Source organism: Pelodiscus sinensis, chromosome 22, assembly GCF_052426305.1.
Source record: "Pelodiscus sinensis isolate ZL-2025 chromosome 22, ASM5242630v1, whole genome shotgun sequence".
Classification (NCBI taxonomy): Eukaryota; Metazoa; Chordata; order Testudines; family Trionychidae; genus Pelodiscus; species Pelodiscus sinensis.
The window spans coordinates 507,601-527,847 of NC_143073.1; the positions used below are offsets into that span (position 1 = coordinate 507,601).

The following is a 20,247-nucleotide window of genomic DNA, read 5'->3' on the forward strand; positions in this document are numbered from 1 at the left end:
GGGGGTGTACGGATAGATAGATAGAGGGGGGTGTATGGAGATAGATAGGTAGATAGATGGGGGGGAGTACGGATAGATAGATAGATAGATAGATAGATAGATAGATAGATAGATAGATGGGGGGGTGTACGGATAGATAGATAGAGGGGGGTGTACGGAGATAGATAGATAGATAGGTAGATAGATGGGGGGTGTACGGATAGATAGATAGAGGGGGGTGTACGGAGATAGATAGATAGGTAGATAGATGGGGGGTGTACGGATAGATAGATAGATAGAGGGGGGTGTACGGAGATAGATAGATAGGTAGATAGATGGGGGGGGTGTACGGATAGATAGATAGAGGGGGGGTGTACGGAGATAGATAGATAGGTAGATAGATGGGGGGGTGTACGGATAGATAGACAGAGGGGGGGTGTATGGAGATAGATAGATAGGTAGATAGATGGGGGGTGTACGGATAGATAGATAGAGGGGGGTGTACGGAGATAGATAGATAGGTAGATAGATGGGGGGTGTACGGATAGATAGACAGAGGGGGGTGTATGGAGATAGATAGATAGGTAGATAGATGGGGGGTGTACGGATAGATAGATAGAGGGGGGTGTACGGAGATAGATAGATAGGTAGATAGATGGGGGGTGTACGGATAGATAGATAGAGGGGGGTGTATGGAGATAGATAGATAGGTAGATAGATGGGGGGTGTACGGATAGATAGACAGAGGGGGGTGTATGGAGATAGATAGATAGGTAGATAGATGGGGGGTGTACGGATAGATAGATAGGTAGATAGATGGGGGGTGTACGGATAGATAGATAGAGGGGGGTGTACGGAGATAGATAGATAGATAGATAGATGGGGGGGTGTACGGATAGATAGATAGAGGGGGGTGTACGGAGATAGATAGATAGATAGATAGATGGGGGGGTGTACGGATAGATAGATAGAGGGGGGGTGTACGGAGATAGATAGATAGGTAGATAGATGGGGGGTGTACGGATAGATAGATAGGTAGATAGATGGGGGGTGTACGGATAGATAGATAGAGGGGGGTGTATGGAGATAGATAGATAGGTAGATAGATGGGGGGAGGTGTACGGATAGATAGACAGAGGCGGCGTATGGGGACAGATCATAGTATTAAACCGGCAATACTCTTGTGATGACCGCTCGCTGGACAGGTCCCCTTGTGACAGTGGATCAAGAGACCCCGACTAGAGGCCAGTGCAAAGCTTGCTAAGAAAACGAGGCTGCCAAGTGAAGCAAGAGCAAACCTGCCCGTCCCCTTGGCAAAGGCAGACAGAGCGCGAGGGCCGGAGCCCCAGCCTGTCGGCGGAGCCACCCAGGCCAGCGCCAGCGCCAGTGTCTAAATTAGCATGAAGTGTTTCCATTGTGCGCTGCACAATGCGGCCCGTATGTCAGGGCCGGGCGGGGAACAATGGGCGGCCCAGCCGGGCGGGAGCTGGCGACAGAATGTTCACACGTTGCTAACGTGATTAATGTGCTCTCACGTCTCCGGCTGCTCGCCCCTGCCAGCCCGCGAGGGTGGGAACCGGCAGCATCCACCACACCAGTTCGCTAGGGCCCCTGGGGCGGAGCGGCAGAGTTCAAGTCAGGCAGCCCCAGGGCAAGGCTGGGGGCAGGTCGGAGAGGCCAGCCTGAGGCTGCGCCCAAGCGAGCGCAGGGCTGGCGGGAGGGAGGTTCGGCCTCAGAGCCAGCGTTGGAACAGGCAGGCCACAAAGGGGCAGGATGCGCCCACGGGCCGGGGAGGGAGAGCAGAGAACAGAGCTGTTGTTGGGTCCCTCTCTCCCAGCCCTGATAATGGAACCCAGGAGTCCTGACACCCCCCTGCTCTAACCACTGGACCACACTCCTCTCCTGGGACTAGAACCAGAACCCAGGAGTCCAGACACTTCCTCCCCCGCCCCCCTCTAACCACTGGACCCTATTTCCCTCCCAGAAATGAAACCCAGGAGTCCTGACCCCCCCCTGCTGTAACCACTAGACCCCATTCCCCTCCCAAGACCAGACCCAGGAGTCCTGACCCCCCCTGCTGTAACCACTAGACCCCATTCCCCTCCCAAGACCAGACCCAGGAGTCCTGACCCCCCCTGCTGTAACCACTAGACCCCATTCCCCTCCCAGAAATGAAACCCAGGAGTCCTGACCCCCCCCTGCTGTAACCACTAGACCCCATTCCCCTCCCAAGACCAGACCCAGGAGTCCTGACCCCTCCCCCACTCTACCCATGAGATCCCTGCATGGGCTGGGGCTGATGACGACGCTGGTAGCGCTGGCCCCGCAGGGCACGTCCACCTGCAGCGGGCAGGGAGCCGCGAGCCGGTGGCGGCAGGCTGGCGGGTGGGCATCCGAGCTTGGTGGCCATTGCTGGCGGGCGGGCCTGCCCTGGGCGTGGGGTGGCTCTCCTGAGCCTGCGCGGCCCCATGGCATTTTACCGGCTAGCACAGGCCCCTGAGCAGTGAGGCTGCTCCGGCTCCGGCGCAGACGCACCCTGAGAGCTGCCAGCCCCGCCCCAGCTGCCCTTTTCCCTTTGCCTTGGTGGCCAGCGTCCCGTCTTCGCCCCGGGCCGTCCCCTGGGGTAGTCGCAGGCTCCCGTGTCGGGGAGCTCTGGGGAGGACACTGCCCCGTCCCTGTGCGCTCCCCTCCCCCTGCCCGTGCCCCGACACTTCCATTCCTCCGGGTGTATCCCGTGGGGCCGAGGCCAGTCGATTGTGGGCAGGAGTCTGCAGCAAGTTGCAGAGCAGCTGCCACTGGCCCCATGGGGACCTGTCCGCCAGAGGCCAGGGCAAAGGGCGAACAGCCGCAGACTCTGCCCGGCCTGGACCGGCGTGAGGGGCCGGGAGGGAGGAGGGGGGGGGGGCACTCAAGGCCTGGGAGAGGCCCAGCGCATTGGCCTGACACGCTCGTTACTCCCAACGCGCCGCGGCCCGAAGAGGGACCCACGAAGCGCCACGTCGGGTACGACATGCAAGCGGCTGGCGGGGCCTGCGATCCGCTGGGGCGTGTGCTCGGCTCCTGCAGGGGCTGCGGGCGAGGCAGGGCACAAACCCAGCCTGCACCAGGCCAAGGGCCGGGTATTTACCTGCCTGGCTGGCGGGCCAGGGGAAGGACACGTTCCTAGGTACATGGAGCTCCCGAGTGGCAGGACATGGGCCCAGCCTGCAGGGCAGGAAGGGGGGCAAAGCACCATGGCTTGGGAGGCAGAGGGTCCCCCCCCCCCCGAGCTGCTTGGCTCCCCTGGCCCGGACGGCCTTGTGAGGCAGTTGCATGTGATTTGGGGGCCCCGAGCGCCCCTCCCCACATGTCGCGTCCCCAGGGGTGGATCTTCCATGGCTGCTGAGCTGGTCTGAGCCTTCCCCCATCCCTCTCCCACTGGCTGGATCTGTCCTGCCTCGCGCTCACTGGGGGGGTTGGGTTCAAAGCCCCCGGGAGACTCCCCCAGTGGGTCCTCCAGATCTAGGTTCTGGGGGTGGGCACCTCCCGTCTCATGACGCCCTGGGTGAGTCGGTGTCTTGCCACTGTGGATCGGGACCCTCCGCCATTTGCATGTGGCAGGAGGAACCGCCACGCCCCTGCTGTGCCGGAGCGTGAGCCTTGATTAGCCACCAGCCCTAACAGGCGGAGCCGCCGGCGTCAGTGCCCGCGCACAGAATGACCCAGCTGCAAGCGGAAAGACACCGACGAGGCACGAAAAGAAAGGAAGAACGAGGGAAGCGTCTCTTTGCCAAGCCCGAGCGCTCTCTCTTCTCTGGGGCCGTTTAATTCCATCCCCGGCCCCGCTTTCTTAGGCAATCGTAAATAAGAAACCCTGGAACATTCTAAACAGCCAAGACGCACAGACAAGGGCACGTTAGCTACAAGGGGCTGGTGTTCCCTCCACAGTTGGGTTTTGTTTGTTTTTCTTTTAACAAAGTGCACAACCCACAAATAAATAGCAACATACAGCAATACATTAATTCAATCCATATCCTCGTGGCACAGAGACGTGGCTGATGAGTGAAGGAGGCAGCGGGTCAGCCCTGCGCTCCCTGTCTGTCGGTTTGCCCTGCTAATCCGAGTGTGGAGGGGCACATCTGTCTCTGTCGTCATTGCTCAGAACACCCTGCCGCCCAGGAATCTCAAAGCACGCGGCAGATGTTTGCTGAGGAGTCTGCATGCAGCCGAGGTAGGCATCATTCTCCCTATTTACATAGAGGGGGAAACTGAGGCAGAGATGCGGGAAAGTAGCCTGCCCCAGCGAATCAATGGCAGAGCCAGCAACCGAACCCAGAAGGCCAGATTGGAACAGTGTGTCAGGAAACTGCCCTCTTTTCATCACTCGTGTTCACTGAATTTCATCTGAGCCCCCAAACGGAGCTGGAGAAGGTTCAGCTGTGGTCAAATGCCTCGAGAGACAGACAGACAGACAGACAGACAGACAGATGATGATAGACAGACACAGAGAGGGTTGGGGGTACGTAGCTATAAAAGGATTCGTACAGTGATAGACAGACAGACAGACACCCGGGTGATGTAGTGCAAAAGGACAGAGAGAGAGATGGGAGTATATGGCGATAGATCGGTCAACGGATGGAGGTGTATGGGAGCAGACAGACAGACGGACAGACAGACAGATGGACAGAGACACTGGCCAGGTGAGCGAGTGAAGGGAGACAGACCATGAGATGGAGGCGCATGGGAACAGACAGACGGACAGACAGGCGGACAGAGACACTGGCCAGGTGAGCGAGTGAAGGGGGACAGACAGACGGACAGACAGGCGGACAGAGACACTGGTCAGGTGAGCGAGTGAAGGGGGACAGACAGACGGACAGAGACACTGGCCAGGTGAGCGAGTGAAGGGGGACAGACCGTGAGATGGAGGCGCATGGGAACAGACAGACGGACAGACAGGCGGACAGAGACACTGGTCAGGTGAGCGAGTGAAGGGGGACAGACAGACAGACAGACGGACAGAGACGCTGGTCAGGTGAGCGAGTGAAGGGGGACAGACAGACAGACAGACAGACGGACAGAGACACTGGTCAGGTGAGCGAGTGAAGGGGGACAGACAGACGGACAGACAGGCGGACAGAGACACTGGCCAGGTGAGCGAGTGGAGGGGGACAGACAGGCGGACAGAGACACTGGCCAGGTGAGCGAGTGAAGGGGGACAGACAGACGGACAGACAGGTGTGTATGGGGATAAATGACAGAGTCTCACCCTGCAGACCCTTGGCCAATAGACAGGTGGGTTTTGCAGGCTCAGACCCACACAGTTCACGCTTGCTTACTTGGTCTGCTCCAGCTCTTTTCTGATTGGCTGCAGGCTCTGTGTTTTGTTTACAGTTCGCTCACTCAGCGATCTCATTGGCCAAACACCATTTCTCTTTGGTTCTAACGTCTGCCAATCAGCTTCTCTGCCAATACCCCAGACTTGGCTTTGCCATTGGGGTGATTTGCTGAGCTGGGACACTGGGGTTGGGGTTCCAAGGAAGTGCAGGGCACCAGGTGAACCCCAGAGCTGCGTCTGGGTCTCCAAGGAGGGACATTTGCTGGCAGGGGAGGGAGGGGCCTTCTCTGCTCGGGATTCACACCAGGGAGCATGCGGGGGCACACAGCCCCATGGTTGCCCACCTGGGCTGTGCGCTCCACAGCTGCCTGTGGGGTTTGCTCATCCAGTTCCCGTTCCCTGCAGCCGTCGCTTGCGCCTACATCTCAGCGGTCGCATGAAAGGTGCAGCTGCCCAGCGCAGCCCGTACATTAGCCCAGGTTGGCTCTGAGATAAACTAGAATGGTGCAAACCGAGCTCTTTTGTGGTAAACGGTGTCCCACTAACGGGTTAAACCTGGTGCCTGGAAACCCAGCAGGAGGCAAGACCTGATACCTGCTTTGCCTGGGGGTTAATGACAACACAAGGTGCATAGCAGAGGAGACTGGAGGCCTTATAAATCAATGACTTCTCATCATCAAAATAGGGTGTTGACTCTGAAGGCTAATGATGGCAACAAACAGGTCAGTTGTATTTATTTACTATGCACCGATCATTACAGCAGACAGATCCAGTCATCTGAGATCGTCGGTGGGGGCTGGAAGCTTGAGTAAAGAGTTGCCACATTTCCCCTAGCGGGACCCCTCTCACTAAGGGCATCTATTCTGAGCTCCCTGGGCTTGATTCTGTGCTGTCCACCCTGAACAGTCACTTCTACCAGTGCAAAGTGGGTGCAAAACACTCGCTTTGCATGGGTAGAAACAGCCGCAGGATGTGGAGACTGGAGTCTCCGAACAGCGACGGGCGCAGACTCTGACCTTTGGGATGCTGACGTGGACATTGACTTGGGAGTCTGCGCTCCAGCCTTGGTGGCAGCAGCGCACTGAAATCCCTGGGGACTGACTTGCGGCGAGTTTCCCTGCCTGCCTGGGGAAGGGAGGGGCTCAGGACGGGCAAGGGTTAGGTTTCCGGGAGCAGGTCTGAGCGAGGAAACACCTCTTTCCTGTTCACCAGGCACCTTCCACCCACCGCGAGGGTCCGGGCCCTGTGGAAAGCTGCTGCTGTCTCACTTGGAGAGGCTGCCCCGTGTCGTCCGTCCGTGTGCTTAGCGGCACGTTGGGTATTCCTCTCCAGGCCAGGACAAGCAGGGGCCTCTGGCCGTGCAAAGGCTCCCAGCCTCCCAGCAGGTCGCACTCCCCTTCATGTCTGCCTGGATCCAGGGCCCGCCACGGGCGTCAGCTCAGAAATGCAGCAGCTGCTTGAGACAGGGCCTTGGGGGAGCCCAACGTGCGGCGCCCCTGGGCACGATGCAGCCGACAGACAAAGGCCTGAGACGCCCTCGCTCCAGGCTGTTGCTCAGGCAGAAGGAGCCGAGAACCCAGGGCTGAGAGCTGCTGTGGGCCAGGCGTCCGGCCCGGGGTTCCAGTGAGAGATGGATGGGGGAGGGGCAGACGGGGCTTGGTGGCTCAAGAGGTCCGGCCTGTGGCTCAGACAGACAGATGGATGAAAGCTCGGTGGCTCAGCAATCCACCAGGAGGGACGTCGGAGACATGGACGGATGGGCCTCGGCTCAGTGGCTCAGTCTCCAGCAAGTTGTCAGGTAACATGTATAGTAGCTGCACGGACAGACAGACAGAGATGGGGTTGGTGGAAGGATATGGAGGAGAAATATGGACAGACAGATGTGGGCTTAGTAGCTCAAATGTCCAGCATGTGGCTTGAGTAGGAGATGTAGCAGACAGACGGACAGGCAGACGTGGGCTCGGCAGCTCAGACAACCGGCACATGGTTCAGGTAGAAGACCCAGCAGACAGACAGACGTGGGCTTGGCAGCTCAGATGTCCAGCACGTGGTTCAGGTAGATGTAGCAGACAGATGGACAGGCAGATGTGGGCTCAGTGCCGTCCACCATATGGTACAGGTAGGAGACCCAGCAGACAGACGGACGTGGGCTCAGCGGCTCAGATAGGAGACATAGCAGACAGACAGACAGACAGACATGGGCTCGGTGCTGTCCAGCACATGGTTCAGGTAGGAAACGTAGCAGACAGACGGACAGACAGACAAGGGCTCGGTGGCTCAGACGTCCAGCACGTGGTTCTGGGAGGAGACGTAGCAGACAGACGGACAGACAGACATGGGTTCAGTGGCTCAGACGTCCAGCACGTGGTTCTGGGAGGAGATGCAGCAGACAGACGGACAGACAGACATGGGCTCGATGGCTCAGACGTCTAGCACGTGGTTCTGGGAGGAGACGTAGCAGACAGACGGACAGACAGACATGGGCTCGGTGGCTCAGACGTCCAGCACGTGGTTCTGGGAGGAGACGTAGCGGACAGACGGACAGACAGACGTGGGCTCGGTGGCTCAGACATCCAGCACGTGGTTCAGGTAGGAAATGTAGTAGACAGATGGACAGACAGACGTGGGCTCGGTGGCTCAGACGTCCAGCACGTGGTTCAGGTAGGAAATGTAGCAGATGGCCAGTCGTAGGATCTCGATCTTGGAGAGCTTCTTGTCGGGGGGCAGGGTGGGCAGCAGCTTGCGCAGCTCGGCGAAGGCCATGTTGAAAGCCTCGACACGGATGCGCTCCCGCGTGGCGTGGGCTGTCCGGTACTTGGCCGTGGCACGCCGCCGCCGCCGCCGCTCCTCCCGGCTCAAGTGCTGCAGGTCCTTTTTCAGAGCCTCGCCTGGCTCAGCTAGCCGGGACTGGGCACACAGGCCCATGCTACCGGCCTCCTCCGCGCCAGCCCCGCGGCCCCCGCAGTCGCTAAAGACCGACTCTGTCTCTGAGTGAGATGGGGGCACGTCGATTTCCGTCTGGTCTGAGTTGAGCATCATCTTTTCAAAGGATGGAGGGATAGATATACCAATGGGTGTGTGGACAGACAGACAGACAGACAGACAGACAGACAGATAGACACAATTCCAAAATAAACTGGCTCTGCGTCTAATATTTTGTTTTCTGGTTCACATCATCATCATCTTGTTCCTCATTAAAAAAATCCTTCCAAAGAAATGTCAAAGCTGGCTCCCCTCTCCGGGGAACCGACACACAAATCAACAATCTTCCAAATAAATAATTTAAATAAATACCATTTCCAATAAATATATAACTTAAATAAATAAATCTCTCCTCTCTGTGTGCGCGGGGTGCAGGCTCCGTCTTGCGGCTCGCGGCGCAAAGCGGTTTTCCTTCTTCAGGAGTCAGTCTCTGCAGGTGCCTCCAAGGGGCTCTAGAAAACAGAGACAGCGGCGTTCTCACTAACGTCCTGCTCCCACTTGCCGAGGAAGGAGGGAAGGAAGGAGACTCGTCTGTCCCGTAGGGCAAGCAAACAGTCCCTGTCACAAGCCAGCAAAGCAGCCTGGTGCAGAGCAGAGAACGGCTGGAGCTCGACACAGGCAAGGTGCTAGTGGGGGGGGGGAGCTTGGGGGTAGCAGCAGCCCAGGGCAGCAGGAAAGGCCACAGGGGGGAGCCCGTGGCGAGAGAAGCCATTTCTCCTGGCTCTCTGGAGAGATGACAGGTGGTGGATTGGAGCGGGGGGGGAGACAGGCTGTGTGGGTGGGGGTGGGGGCCTATTGTATATTACATGAGCCCGTATGTCATGGATTCTGGCACCCCAGACATATGGAACCCAGCACAGCTGCTTTGCTTGATGTGTCCAAGTAGAAGCCGGCTCCCTGCTCCCCCCGGGAGTCTGCAAGCAGGCCAGGAATCCTGGCTCTCTGCCTCCCCTCCCTCCGCTGCCTTCGCAGCCCTGCTCCGGAGCCCGTGCCCGCACACAGACGCTTCCAAAGCTGGGACTGTGGGTCTGGGGAAAGGCCAGGCCAGGCCTGACCCACCCCTGCCAACCAGGCCAGGCCTGACCCACCCCTGCCAACCAGGCCGGGACAGAACGGGACAAGGGGCAGAGTCGAGGGAAACCAAGTTTGGAAGGAAGAGGGTTAGAAGGAAAGCTCTAAGCTCTCGAGAGCAGCCACCGCCAGCGAGACTGTAAGCCAGAGAGCCAGAGGGCTAGTTAGCTACAGAGCTAGTTAGCTAGACACCAGAGAGCGAGAGAGCTAGTTAGCTACCGAGCTAGTTAGCTAGACACCAGAGAGCCAGCTAGTTAGAGAGCGAGAGAGCTAGTTAGCTACAGAGCTAGTTAGCTAGACACCAGAGAGTCAGCTAGTTAGAGAGCGAGAGAGCTAGTTAGCTACAGAGCTAGTTAGCTAGACACCAGAAAGTCAGCTAGTTAGAGAGCGAGAGAGCTAGTTAGCTACAGAGCTAGTTAGCTAGACACCAGAGAGTCAGCTAGTTAGAGAGCGAGAGAGCTAGTTAGCTACAGAGCTAGTTAGCTAGACACCAGAGAGCCAGCTAGTTAGAGAGCGAGAGAGCTAGTTAGCTACAGAGCTAGTTAGCTAGACACCAGAGAGCCAGCTAGTTAGAGAGCGAGAGAGCTAGTTAGCTACAGAGCTAGTTAGCTAGACACCAGAGAGCCAGCTAGTTAGAGAGCGAGAGAGCTAGTTAGCTACAGAGCTAGTTAGCTAGACACCAGAGAGTCAGCTAGTTAGAGAGCGAGAGAGCTAGTTAGTTAGCTAGGGGTATATGGTGACAGAGATAAAATATTCCTATGGAACATCTGCACACGGCAGGCTGCTTTTGCCTTCTGACAAGCCATGCCTGCAAGAAACCGAGCGGGGGGATAAGCAGAGGCGAGCCATGGAAGGAGCACTCCGAGTCGGACAGTAACAGACTGACCTGTGCAGACACAGCCTCGCGCCTGTTCAGAAGTGCCCCGGAGAAGGATCTATATAAACACATCCCGGGAAACTCCCAGGCATGTGCACAGACATTCACACACACAAACTGACGCTCCAAAATTCACACACAGAGAAATTAACCCCCACACCAACCACACACGTGTACACAGTCATTCAGCCCTCACACCGAGACACACACATGAAAATCACAGACACAGGAATTTGTTAACACAGGCATGGGCACACAACAGACACACATCTCCCTACACACAGAATTACACACATGAGATAACGTGCCCACGCATGTATGCACACACACACATGCCTGTGCACAGCCAAAGTCTGGTTGTTTATATATATATCTGTGTGTGCGTACACGCATGTGTGGGCAAGTTATCACATGTGTGTAGTTTTGTGTGTAGGGAGACGTGTGTCAGTTGCGTGCCCGTGCCTGTGTGCATTGAGTTAGAGTAAGGGGCTGGGAGAGGGACACTCAGAAAGCTCGTGGGGTGGGGCAGGAGGGCTACAGCGAGTCCCCGGGTGCGCAATTAGCACAAGAGACAAAGGAGCCTCCTCCTAGTACCGCACCCACCTTGGGGCAGGGCCCCGGTTCAGGGCCCCGATCCGGCCAAGCGCCCAGACACGTGATGCAATTCCCCAAGCTTGTCCGTCCCGTCAGCGCGCGGCGTCCGTCTGACGTCACATTGCCTCCCCGCCTCCCTCGCTCGCCGCCGCTGCTGCTTTTCCCCAGCGTGCTGCCCCACACCCAGGAGCGCCCACTGCTAAGCCTGAGGGGGGCCAGGCCCCTGCGCTCCCTGCCCGGCCGGGGGAGCAGTGCACGGTGGGAGCGAACGACGGTCCGTGGGCAGGGGGCAGCCGGGAGCCGCTTTGCTTTTCAGGGGGCTTCACACTCTGGGGGGTTTCACCCGGTGTTATTCCTTAGCAGAGTCCCGGGGCACCAGCTGCAGCACTTGTGCGTACTCACACACATGCACGCACACTCACATGTGTACATGCACACACACACGCACACTCACATGTGTACATGCACACACGCACCCGCACTCACATGTGTACATGCACACACACACACGCACCCGCACTCACGCACACACGTGTACATGCACACACACACACGCACCCGCACTCACATGCGTACACACACACACACACTCACATGTGTACATGCACACACGCACCCGCACTCACATGCATACACGCACACACACACACGCACCCTCACTCACATGCGTACACACACGCACACTCACATGTGTACATGCACACACGCACCCGCACTCACATGCGTACACGCACACACACACGCACCCGCACTCACATGCGTACACACACACACACACTCACGTGTACATGCACACACGCACCCGCACTCACATGCATACACACACACACACGCACCCACACTCACATGCATACATGCACACACACACACACGCACCCGCACTCACATGCGTACACACACGCACACTCACATGTGTACATGCACACACGCACCCGCACTCACATGCGTACATGCACACACACACACACACGCACCCGCACTCACATGCATACACACACACACACGCACCCACACTCACATGCGTACACGCACACACACACGCACATGCGTACACGCACACACACACACGCACCCGCACTCACATGTGTACACACACGCATACTCACATGTGTACATGCACACACGCACCCGCACTCACATGCGTACACGCACACACACACGCACCCGCACTCACATGCGTACACACACACACGCACAGGCCCTGACCCCAAAGAGCTCACAACCCTGGCTCCACACGGGACACGGCTCAAGGCTGCAGCTTCGCCCAGCAGTGCGGGCGCGAAGGGCTCCCTGGAGGATGGCGCTTACGCCCGTGGACAGCAGCCCCACGCTTAGAATCCCGGAAGCCTCGAACCCTGGACGTGGCAGGGACCGCGAGAGGCATTGAGTCCAGTCCCGCGCCTCCCGGGACCCAGCACCACTGGACCGTCCCTGGCGGGTGTCTCTGTCCAACCTGCCCTGAAATATCCCCAGCGATGGGGACTCCACAGCCCCCTGGCAACTTGCCCCAGCGTTTAACCCCTGACAGGCAGGACGTTTTTCCTAACGTCCAACCCAACCCCCGGCAGCAGTTTCAGCCCCTTGCTTCTCGTCCTGCCCTCAGAGGCCACGGAGAATGTTTTCCCCTCCTCCTTGTGCCGTTAGGTACTTGGAAACCGCTCTCATGTCCTCTCAGGCTTCTCCTCTCCACACGAAACAAGCCCAGTTCTTCCAGCCTCCCTCCTAGCTCCTGTTCTCTAGACCTTCCATCCCCACGCTGGCGCCTCTACGCGCTGCCTCGGGCGAGGGCCGAATCCCTGCAGTCAGGTCTCCGGAGCCCCTGAGACCAGCTCCCTGCCTTCAGTGGACTCATGCTGGATTCGCACCCATCACCCCCACCTGTCAAGCCTTTCTAGCCCCGCTCCGCACCCTCTGCCTTCCTCCTGGGACTGTGGCCGCCCCACCGCTCGCATGGGCCAGTTTGCCACCAGATCGCAAGGCCAAAGAGAACAGGCCGGAGTCTCTGCCAGCGCTGCGGGCGCCCCAGCGCTCGCTCTGGGCTGTGCACATGGCTGTGCATGGTGACAGCGTCGCTCCGCTTGTTCCCCAGAAGAGCAGCGGGCAGGTGAGGACACAAATGCGGACCAGGGGCTCATCGGCTCTGAGGGAACGGGGGCTCTTCCCCTGCCCCAGACAGCCCATAGTTCTAGATACTCCACGGTCCCCCGACTTTACAGGAGTAATAGAACCACAAACAAGATTCCACAAGCTAACACGACTCCCCCTAACCAGGCTTCCCAGAAGCCGGTTGCCCGAGCGGCCGCTCAGGAGAGATTCAAAGGCTGATCAGCAGAGCAGCAGGGTTTTGTTTCTATGGGTGGTGCACATGCCTTGGTGCACAGAAAAAAAACTTATTCTGCGCACGGATGGAGAAAATCTGTCCTCTGATGGAAAAGAAATGGGGAACATTGACCTAGCCTACGGTTTGTTTTGCCGTGATGCCTCTGGTGCAGACACAAACACGATAAGCACCCGGCCCTAGCCTCCTGGGAGGTGATTAATGGAAAAGGAGTGGCCAGGAGGATTGGGGGAGGGGGCAAGGCACGCCACCTGCCCACCCCCCAGAACAATCACCAGCAGCAAGTGGAGGAAAACCGGCCATGTCCCTACTTGCCAGCCGCTTGCAGGGACGACGCGAGAGGGAATCACGTCGAGCGGCCGGGCTCTGAGGGGTGTCGATTCTGCAGCGCCACCCCAATCGCTGGAATTACACCCAGTCCCCCCCTTCCAGGGGTCTGGCCCTTTGCTATTACAGCGAGATTGCGGAGTCAGTTCACTGCGACCCACCACGCAGGACGGGAGGCCTGGACAATTTCCACCCCGGGGAGCGGCCTCAGTCCAGTCCGGACTCTCGGGGCTCCGCGGGTCACTCGCACCAGTCGAGGTCGCAGAGCTGGGTGTAAATGGCCTTTCCCTACCGCCTCCTGGCTGAGCGAGCGAGGACTGCAGCCCTGGTGCTTTAGGCTGGTGACTTCCCCTCCCGGGTCTTCCCTCCGCAAAGCGTCTGTTTCGCCCGCATGGCCACTGCACAAGCCTGGGCGGGGAAGCCCTCAGCTTCCACCGGCCATGAATATCGAACCCCCAGTTCTGAGCCAACGGCCTCCCCCACTTCCTGAAGCTCCCTGCGTGGCCCCTTGCCTGCCCCTCTCCGTGGTGCCACCCAATGCAGCCCACGAATGCTTGTGAGAGGCACCCGCACCCTGCCCAGGCAAAGCCGGGCATCTGGGCCCAGGACACCCCATCTGTGCTGGGCGCCTGGATCTGAGCCACCTCCATCGCCCAAATCGACCCCCCTTCGACTTCTCTGAAGTGCAGCAGGTGCACGGCAGAGGGACTTCACGTCTGGTAGTGGGTGGGCAGAAGAAATGCTTTGTCCTGAGTATTGGTGCACTTCTGCGTGTGTATGGAATCATCTGTCCCCACGCACCTATCTAATCTAATGCAGCTATGGATCCACATGTACCCCCCGCTAGCTTATCTAATCTAATGCAGCTATGGATCCACATGTACCCCCGCTAGCTTATCTAATCTAATGCAGCTATGGATCCACATGTACCCCCGCTAGCTTATCTAATCTAATGCAGCTATGGATCCACATGTACCCCCGCTAGCTTATCTAATCTAATGCAGCTATGGATCCACATGTACCCCCGCTATCTTATCTAATCTAATGCAGCTATGGATCCACATGTACCCCCGCTAGCTTATCTAATCTAATGCAGCTATGGATCCACATGTACCCCCGCTATCTTATCTAATCTAATGCAGCTATGGATCCACATGTACCCCCGCTAGCTTATCTAATCTAATGCAGCTATGGATCCACATGTACCCCCCGCTAGCTTATCTAATCTAATGCAGCTATGGATCCACATGTACCCCCGCTAGCTTATCTAATCTAATGCAGCTATGGATCCACATGTACCCCCGCTAGCTTATCTAATCTAATGCAGCTATGGATCCACATGTACCCCCGCTAGCTTATCTAATCTAATGCAGCTATGGATCCACATGTACCCCCGCTAGCTTATCTAATCTAATGCAGCTATGGATCCACATGTACCCCCGCTAGCTTATCTAATCTAATCTATGTATCCACATGTACCCCCGCTAGCTTATCTAATCTAATCTATGTATCCACATGTACCCCCGCTATCTTATCTAATCTAATGCAGCTATGGATCCACATGTACCCCCGCTAGCTTATCTAATCTAATGCAGCTACGTATCCACATGTACCCCCCGCTATCTTATCTAATCTAATGCAGCTATGGATCCACATGTACCCCCCGCTAGCTTATCTAATCTAATCTATGTATCCACATGTACCCCCTGCTATCTTATCTAATCTAATGCAGCTATGGATCCACATGTACCCCCGCTATCTTATCTAATCTAATGCAGCTACGTATCCACATGTACCCCCGCTAGCTTATCTAATCTAATGCAGCTATGGATCCACATGTACCCCCGCTAGCTTATCTAATCTAATGCAGCTATGGATCCACATGTACCCCCGCTAGCTTATCTAATCTAATGCAGCTATGGATCCACATGTACCCCCGCTAGCTTATCTAATCTAATGCAGCTATGGATCCACATGTACCCCCCGCTATTTTATCTAATCTAATCTATGTATCCACATGTACCCCCCGCTATCTTATCTAATCTAATCTATGTATTCACATGTACCCCCGCTATCTTATCTAATCTAATCTATGTATCCACATGTACCCCCCGCTATCTTATCTAATCTAATCTATGTATTCACATGTACCCCCCGCTATCTTATCTAATCTAATCTATGTATCCACATGTACCCCCCGCTATCTTATCTAATCTAATCTATGTATCCACATGTACCCCCCGCTATCTTATCTAATCTAATCTATGTATCCACATGTACCCCCCGCTATCTTATCTAATCTAATCTATGTATCCACATGTACCCCCGCTATCTTATCTAATCTAATGCAGCTATGGATCCACATGTACCCCCCGCTATCTTATCTAATCTAATGCAGCTACGTATCCACATGTACCCCCGCTAGCTTATCTAATCTAATGCAGCTACGTATCCACATGTACCCCCGCTAGCTTATCTAATCTAATGCAGCTATGGATCCACATGTACCCCCAGCTATCTTATCTAATCTAATCTATCTATGTATCTGCACCCCCCATCTATCTATCTATCTATCTATCTATCTATCTATCTATCTATCTATCTATCTATCTATCTATCTATCTATCTATCTATCTATCCCCACGCACCTATCTAATCTAATGTAGCTATGTATCCACATGTACCCCCGCTATCTTATCTAATCTAATCTATGTATTCACATGTACCCCCGCTATCTTATCTAATCTAATCTATCTATGTATCTGCACCCCCCATCTATCTATCTATCTATCTATCTATCTATCTATCTATCTATCTATCTATGTATCTATCTATCTATCTATCTATCCCCACGCACCTATCTAATCTAATGTAGCTATGTATCCACACATACCCCCGCTATCTAATCTAATCTATCTATCTATCCCCACACACCTCTTCCCTCCCTCTCCAGCCCGTTCACACTGTACTTTTTCTCTCTCTCCCCACCCATGCCCCCATCCCCACACCGTGTCCGTGCTTGGGACCGCAGCAATGGGTCGGATCCCAGCCCATCAGTGCATCTCTACTGCCCCCCCCCCAACCCCGTGCAGCCACCTTACCCCTAACCGGACGGCATCCTCAGTCACTAAAGTGCCTCTGGCTCTCCTCTGCGTGCAGGACGAAGCTGGACCAATCCCAGCCCCGAGGGTCTGGCCGGTCATTGACAGCGCAGAAAGTTTCCCCCTTGCGCGCTCAGACTCCTGCTGAGAGGGACGGGCCCGGGGAGGGGCGCGATCCTGTGACCGGGGCCCAGAGCTGCTGAGGGGCCCATGGGCTGCTGCACAGTTCTATGGACACACCTCGAAGCATGTGGGCCATACACTATATATACATGCACCCAAGCCAGCATGCTGCCTCCCAGCCCAGGCTTCCGATTGGCCACTCCGGTGCTCCCCCCTCATCAATATTAAAGACAGCAGAGGGGATCCCATTGGCTGGGAGGGAAGTTCGAGCCCCCCTGGGAGGAGAGGGGAGGGGGGTTGGCCATGGTCCGGCAGGAGGAAAGGAGGCTGTGGGGTGGGGAGGAGAAGGAGACATCTGTTCACCATGCATATTTCATAAAGGGGAAATGGAGAGACGGGGGGGGGGGGGGGGAAGCAGCAGAGACCTCTCTGCGTGGGGACGGGACCGAGAGGCCAGGCTGGGAACAGACACTGACCGGGAAACGCTGTGCTGGCGGAGACAGGCAGCCCTGCACTGCCGGGCCTGGGAGTCCCTCCGACAGCTGGTGCACAGCACTGTGCGTGGCTTTGTGCACGTGTTTGTATACCTGTGAATGCGTGTGCACAGCGCTGTGTGTGGCTTTGTGCACGTGTTTGTATACCTGTGAACGCGTGTGCACAGCGCTGTGTGTGGCTTTGTGCACGTGTGAGTGTTTGTATACTTGTGAACGCGTGTGCGCAGCACTGTGTGTGGCTTTGTGCACGTGTGTGTGTTTGTATACCTGTGAACACGTGTGCACAGCGCTGTGTGGCTTTGTGCACGTGTGTGTGTTTGTATACTTGTGAACGTGTGTGCGCAGCACTGTGCATGGCTTTGTGCACGTGTGTGTGTGTGTGTTTGTATACCTGTGAATGCGTGTGCACAGCACTGTGCGTGGCTTTGTGCACATGTGTGTGTGTGTTTGTATACCTGTGAACGCGTGTGCGCAGCACTGTGTGTGGCTTTGTGCACATGCGTGTGTGTGTTTGTATACCTGTGAACGCGCGTGTGTGCAGGACTGTGTGTGTGTGAGAGAGAGAGGCAGGCAAAGGTGTGCTGTTGGCGTGTCTCACACATAGTGCAGGGAGCCTAAGAAGACTTCCTTGGCATCAGTGCAACCTTCCTGTCTGTGGACGGTCTTGAAGCCGGTGAATAGACTTTGAAAGTTGGACGGGCTAAGGGAGTCAGCCAGGCAGCCGCCCCTGGCAGGCACACAGCCACGGGGCATGGGCACGAACTCTGAACAGCGCGCCAGAATCTGTTCGGTGTTACATTAAGCTGTGTCCCCCTTGCCAGGCAGCCCAGCCCCTCTTGCTGATCCCTCCTTTAAACTCTCGTTTTAACCCTTCCTACATTGCTCTCAACACCAAGAATCTCCCCACAAATTCCCCTCCCTGGATTATCTACCTAGTTAGCACCCCCATCCATCCATCCATCCATCCATCCATCCATCCATCCATCCATCCATCCCCACCCCCATCTATCTATCTATCTATCTATCTATCTATCTATCTATCTATCTATCTATCTATCTATCTATCTATCTATCTATCTATCTATCCCTACACACCCCCTCTATCTATCTATCTATCTATCTATCTATCTATCTATCTATCTATCTATCTATCTATCCCTACACACCCCCTCTATCTATCTATCTATCTATCTATCTATCTATCTATCTATCTATCTATCTATCTATCTATCTATCTATCTATCCCCACACACCCCCTCTATCTATCTATCTATCTATCTATCTATCTATCTATCTATCTATCTATCTATCTATCTATCCCCACACCACCGCACTGTCTCACAGCTCCCCAGTTGATTGACTGGGAACATCCCCCCTTTTCCCGGTCCCCCTCTTGCTCCCCCCCGAGCGCCTGGGGCTGCCTTGCTGCCCACTGCCCCCCTCCCGTCCCCTCGCCAGCGCCCCATGGCTGCTTTCCCCGGCCATGGTGGCCATGTGTGCACACCTGGGCCAGCTCCAGCCCGGCCCCTCTCAGCAGATGGTGGCGGAGTTTGCAGGGAGGAGAGAAGAGGCCGGGGAGGGATCAGGTGGCGGCGAGGAGCTTGCATCACCATTGCTATGGCACTGATTAAAAACCAATATCTGCCTAATGAGCCTGTGGCAACAGCAGCACCCACCCCGAAACTAACCCCCACCCAGATACACACACACACGGCCAGACACACACAGACACACACATGGACACACATGCAGACACGCACACACAGAGACACGCACACACACGGACATGCACACGGATACACACACATGGATGGACACACACATGGATACACACACAGACCCGCGGACACACACAGAGACATACGCGGACACACACACATGGACACACACATAGACACACAGTTACGGACGCACACACACAAGGTGCCCAGCTCTCTCTCACAAACACACTTGCACAAATGCATCAGCTCTCCCCCTGTAATCATCACACACACACACACATGCACACACACATGGACACACACATGCAGACACGCACACACAGAGACATGCACACACACGGACGGACACACACATGGACACACACAGAGAAACGTGCGCACACACACACGCGGACACGCACAGATGGACACACACACACAGACATGCAGACGCACACACACGGACATGCACATGGATACATACACACAGACGGACACACACACAGAAACGCGCGCGTGCACACACACATGGACGCATGCACACAGACATGCAGACACGCACACACAGAGACAAGCACACACACGGATATGCACATGGTTACACACACACGGACGCACATACACACAGACATGCAGACACAGAGACACACATGGACACACACATGAATACACAGATTCGGACGCACACACACAGACAAGTTGCCCAGCTCTCTCTCACACACACACTTGCACAAATGCATCAGCTCTCCCCCTGTAACCATCACACACACACACACATGCACATACACATGCCAAAGACCCTGGTAAATATCAGACATGCTCACCCTCCCCTCCCCACTATATCCATGACACACACCTCCGCCCCGTCACCCTGCGCTTCCTTTGGGCCAGGACACGTCAGGGCTGAGCCTGGCACCTCTAGGATTGCTGCATCCGCTAAGAATGTAAAAAACTGCTTAAGCCCAGCTCTTCCATTACACAGTAACACTGCCGTCACCCCCACAGCCTGTGGCACACATGCACACACGCACACACACACACACACACAGGGACGCACACAAGTGCACACGCAGGGACGCATACACACGTGTACACACACACGCACACACACACAGGGACGCACACAAGTGCACACACAGGAACGCACACACGTGCACACACACACACGCACACAAGCGCGCACACAGGGACACACACACACGTGCACACACACACGCACACAAGCGCGCACACAGGGACGCATACACATGTGTACACACACACACAGGGACGCACACACGGACGCATACACACGTGCACACACACACATGCACACAAGTGCACACACAGGGATGCACACAAGCG

The 20,247-nt window shown here is 56.0% G+C and overlaps 1 protein-coding gene across 1 annotated transcript; it reads right to left on the reverse strand.

The window, feature by feature from the left end:
• Positions 1 to 5,287: 5,287 nt before the first annotated feature.
• NHLH1 (nescient helix-loop-helix 1) lies at positions 5,288 to 18,354 on the reverse strand. The gene is made up of 2 exons (XM_025185737.3): positions 16,587 to 18,354; positions 5,288 to 8,730 (listed from the first exon to the last, which is right to left on the reverse strand). The coding sequence occupies exon 2, from the start codon at positions 8,333 to 8,335 to the stop codon at positions 7,934 to 7,936; it is 402 nt and encodes a 133-aa protein (XP_025041522.2). The 5' UTR covers positions 8,336 to 8,730; positions 16,587 to 18,354; the 3' UTR covers positions 5,288 to 7,933.
• Between the last annotated feature and the right edge of the window lie 1,893 nt (positions 18,355 to 20,247).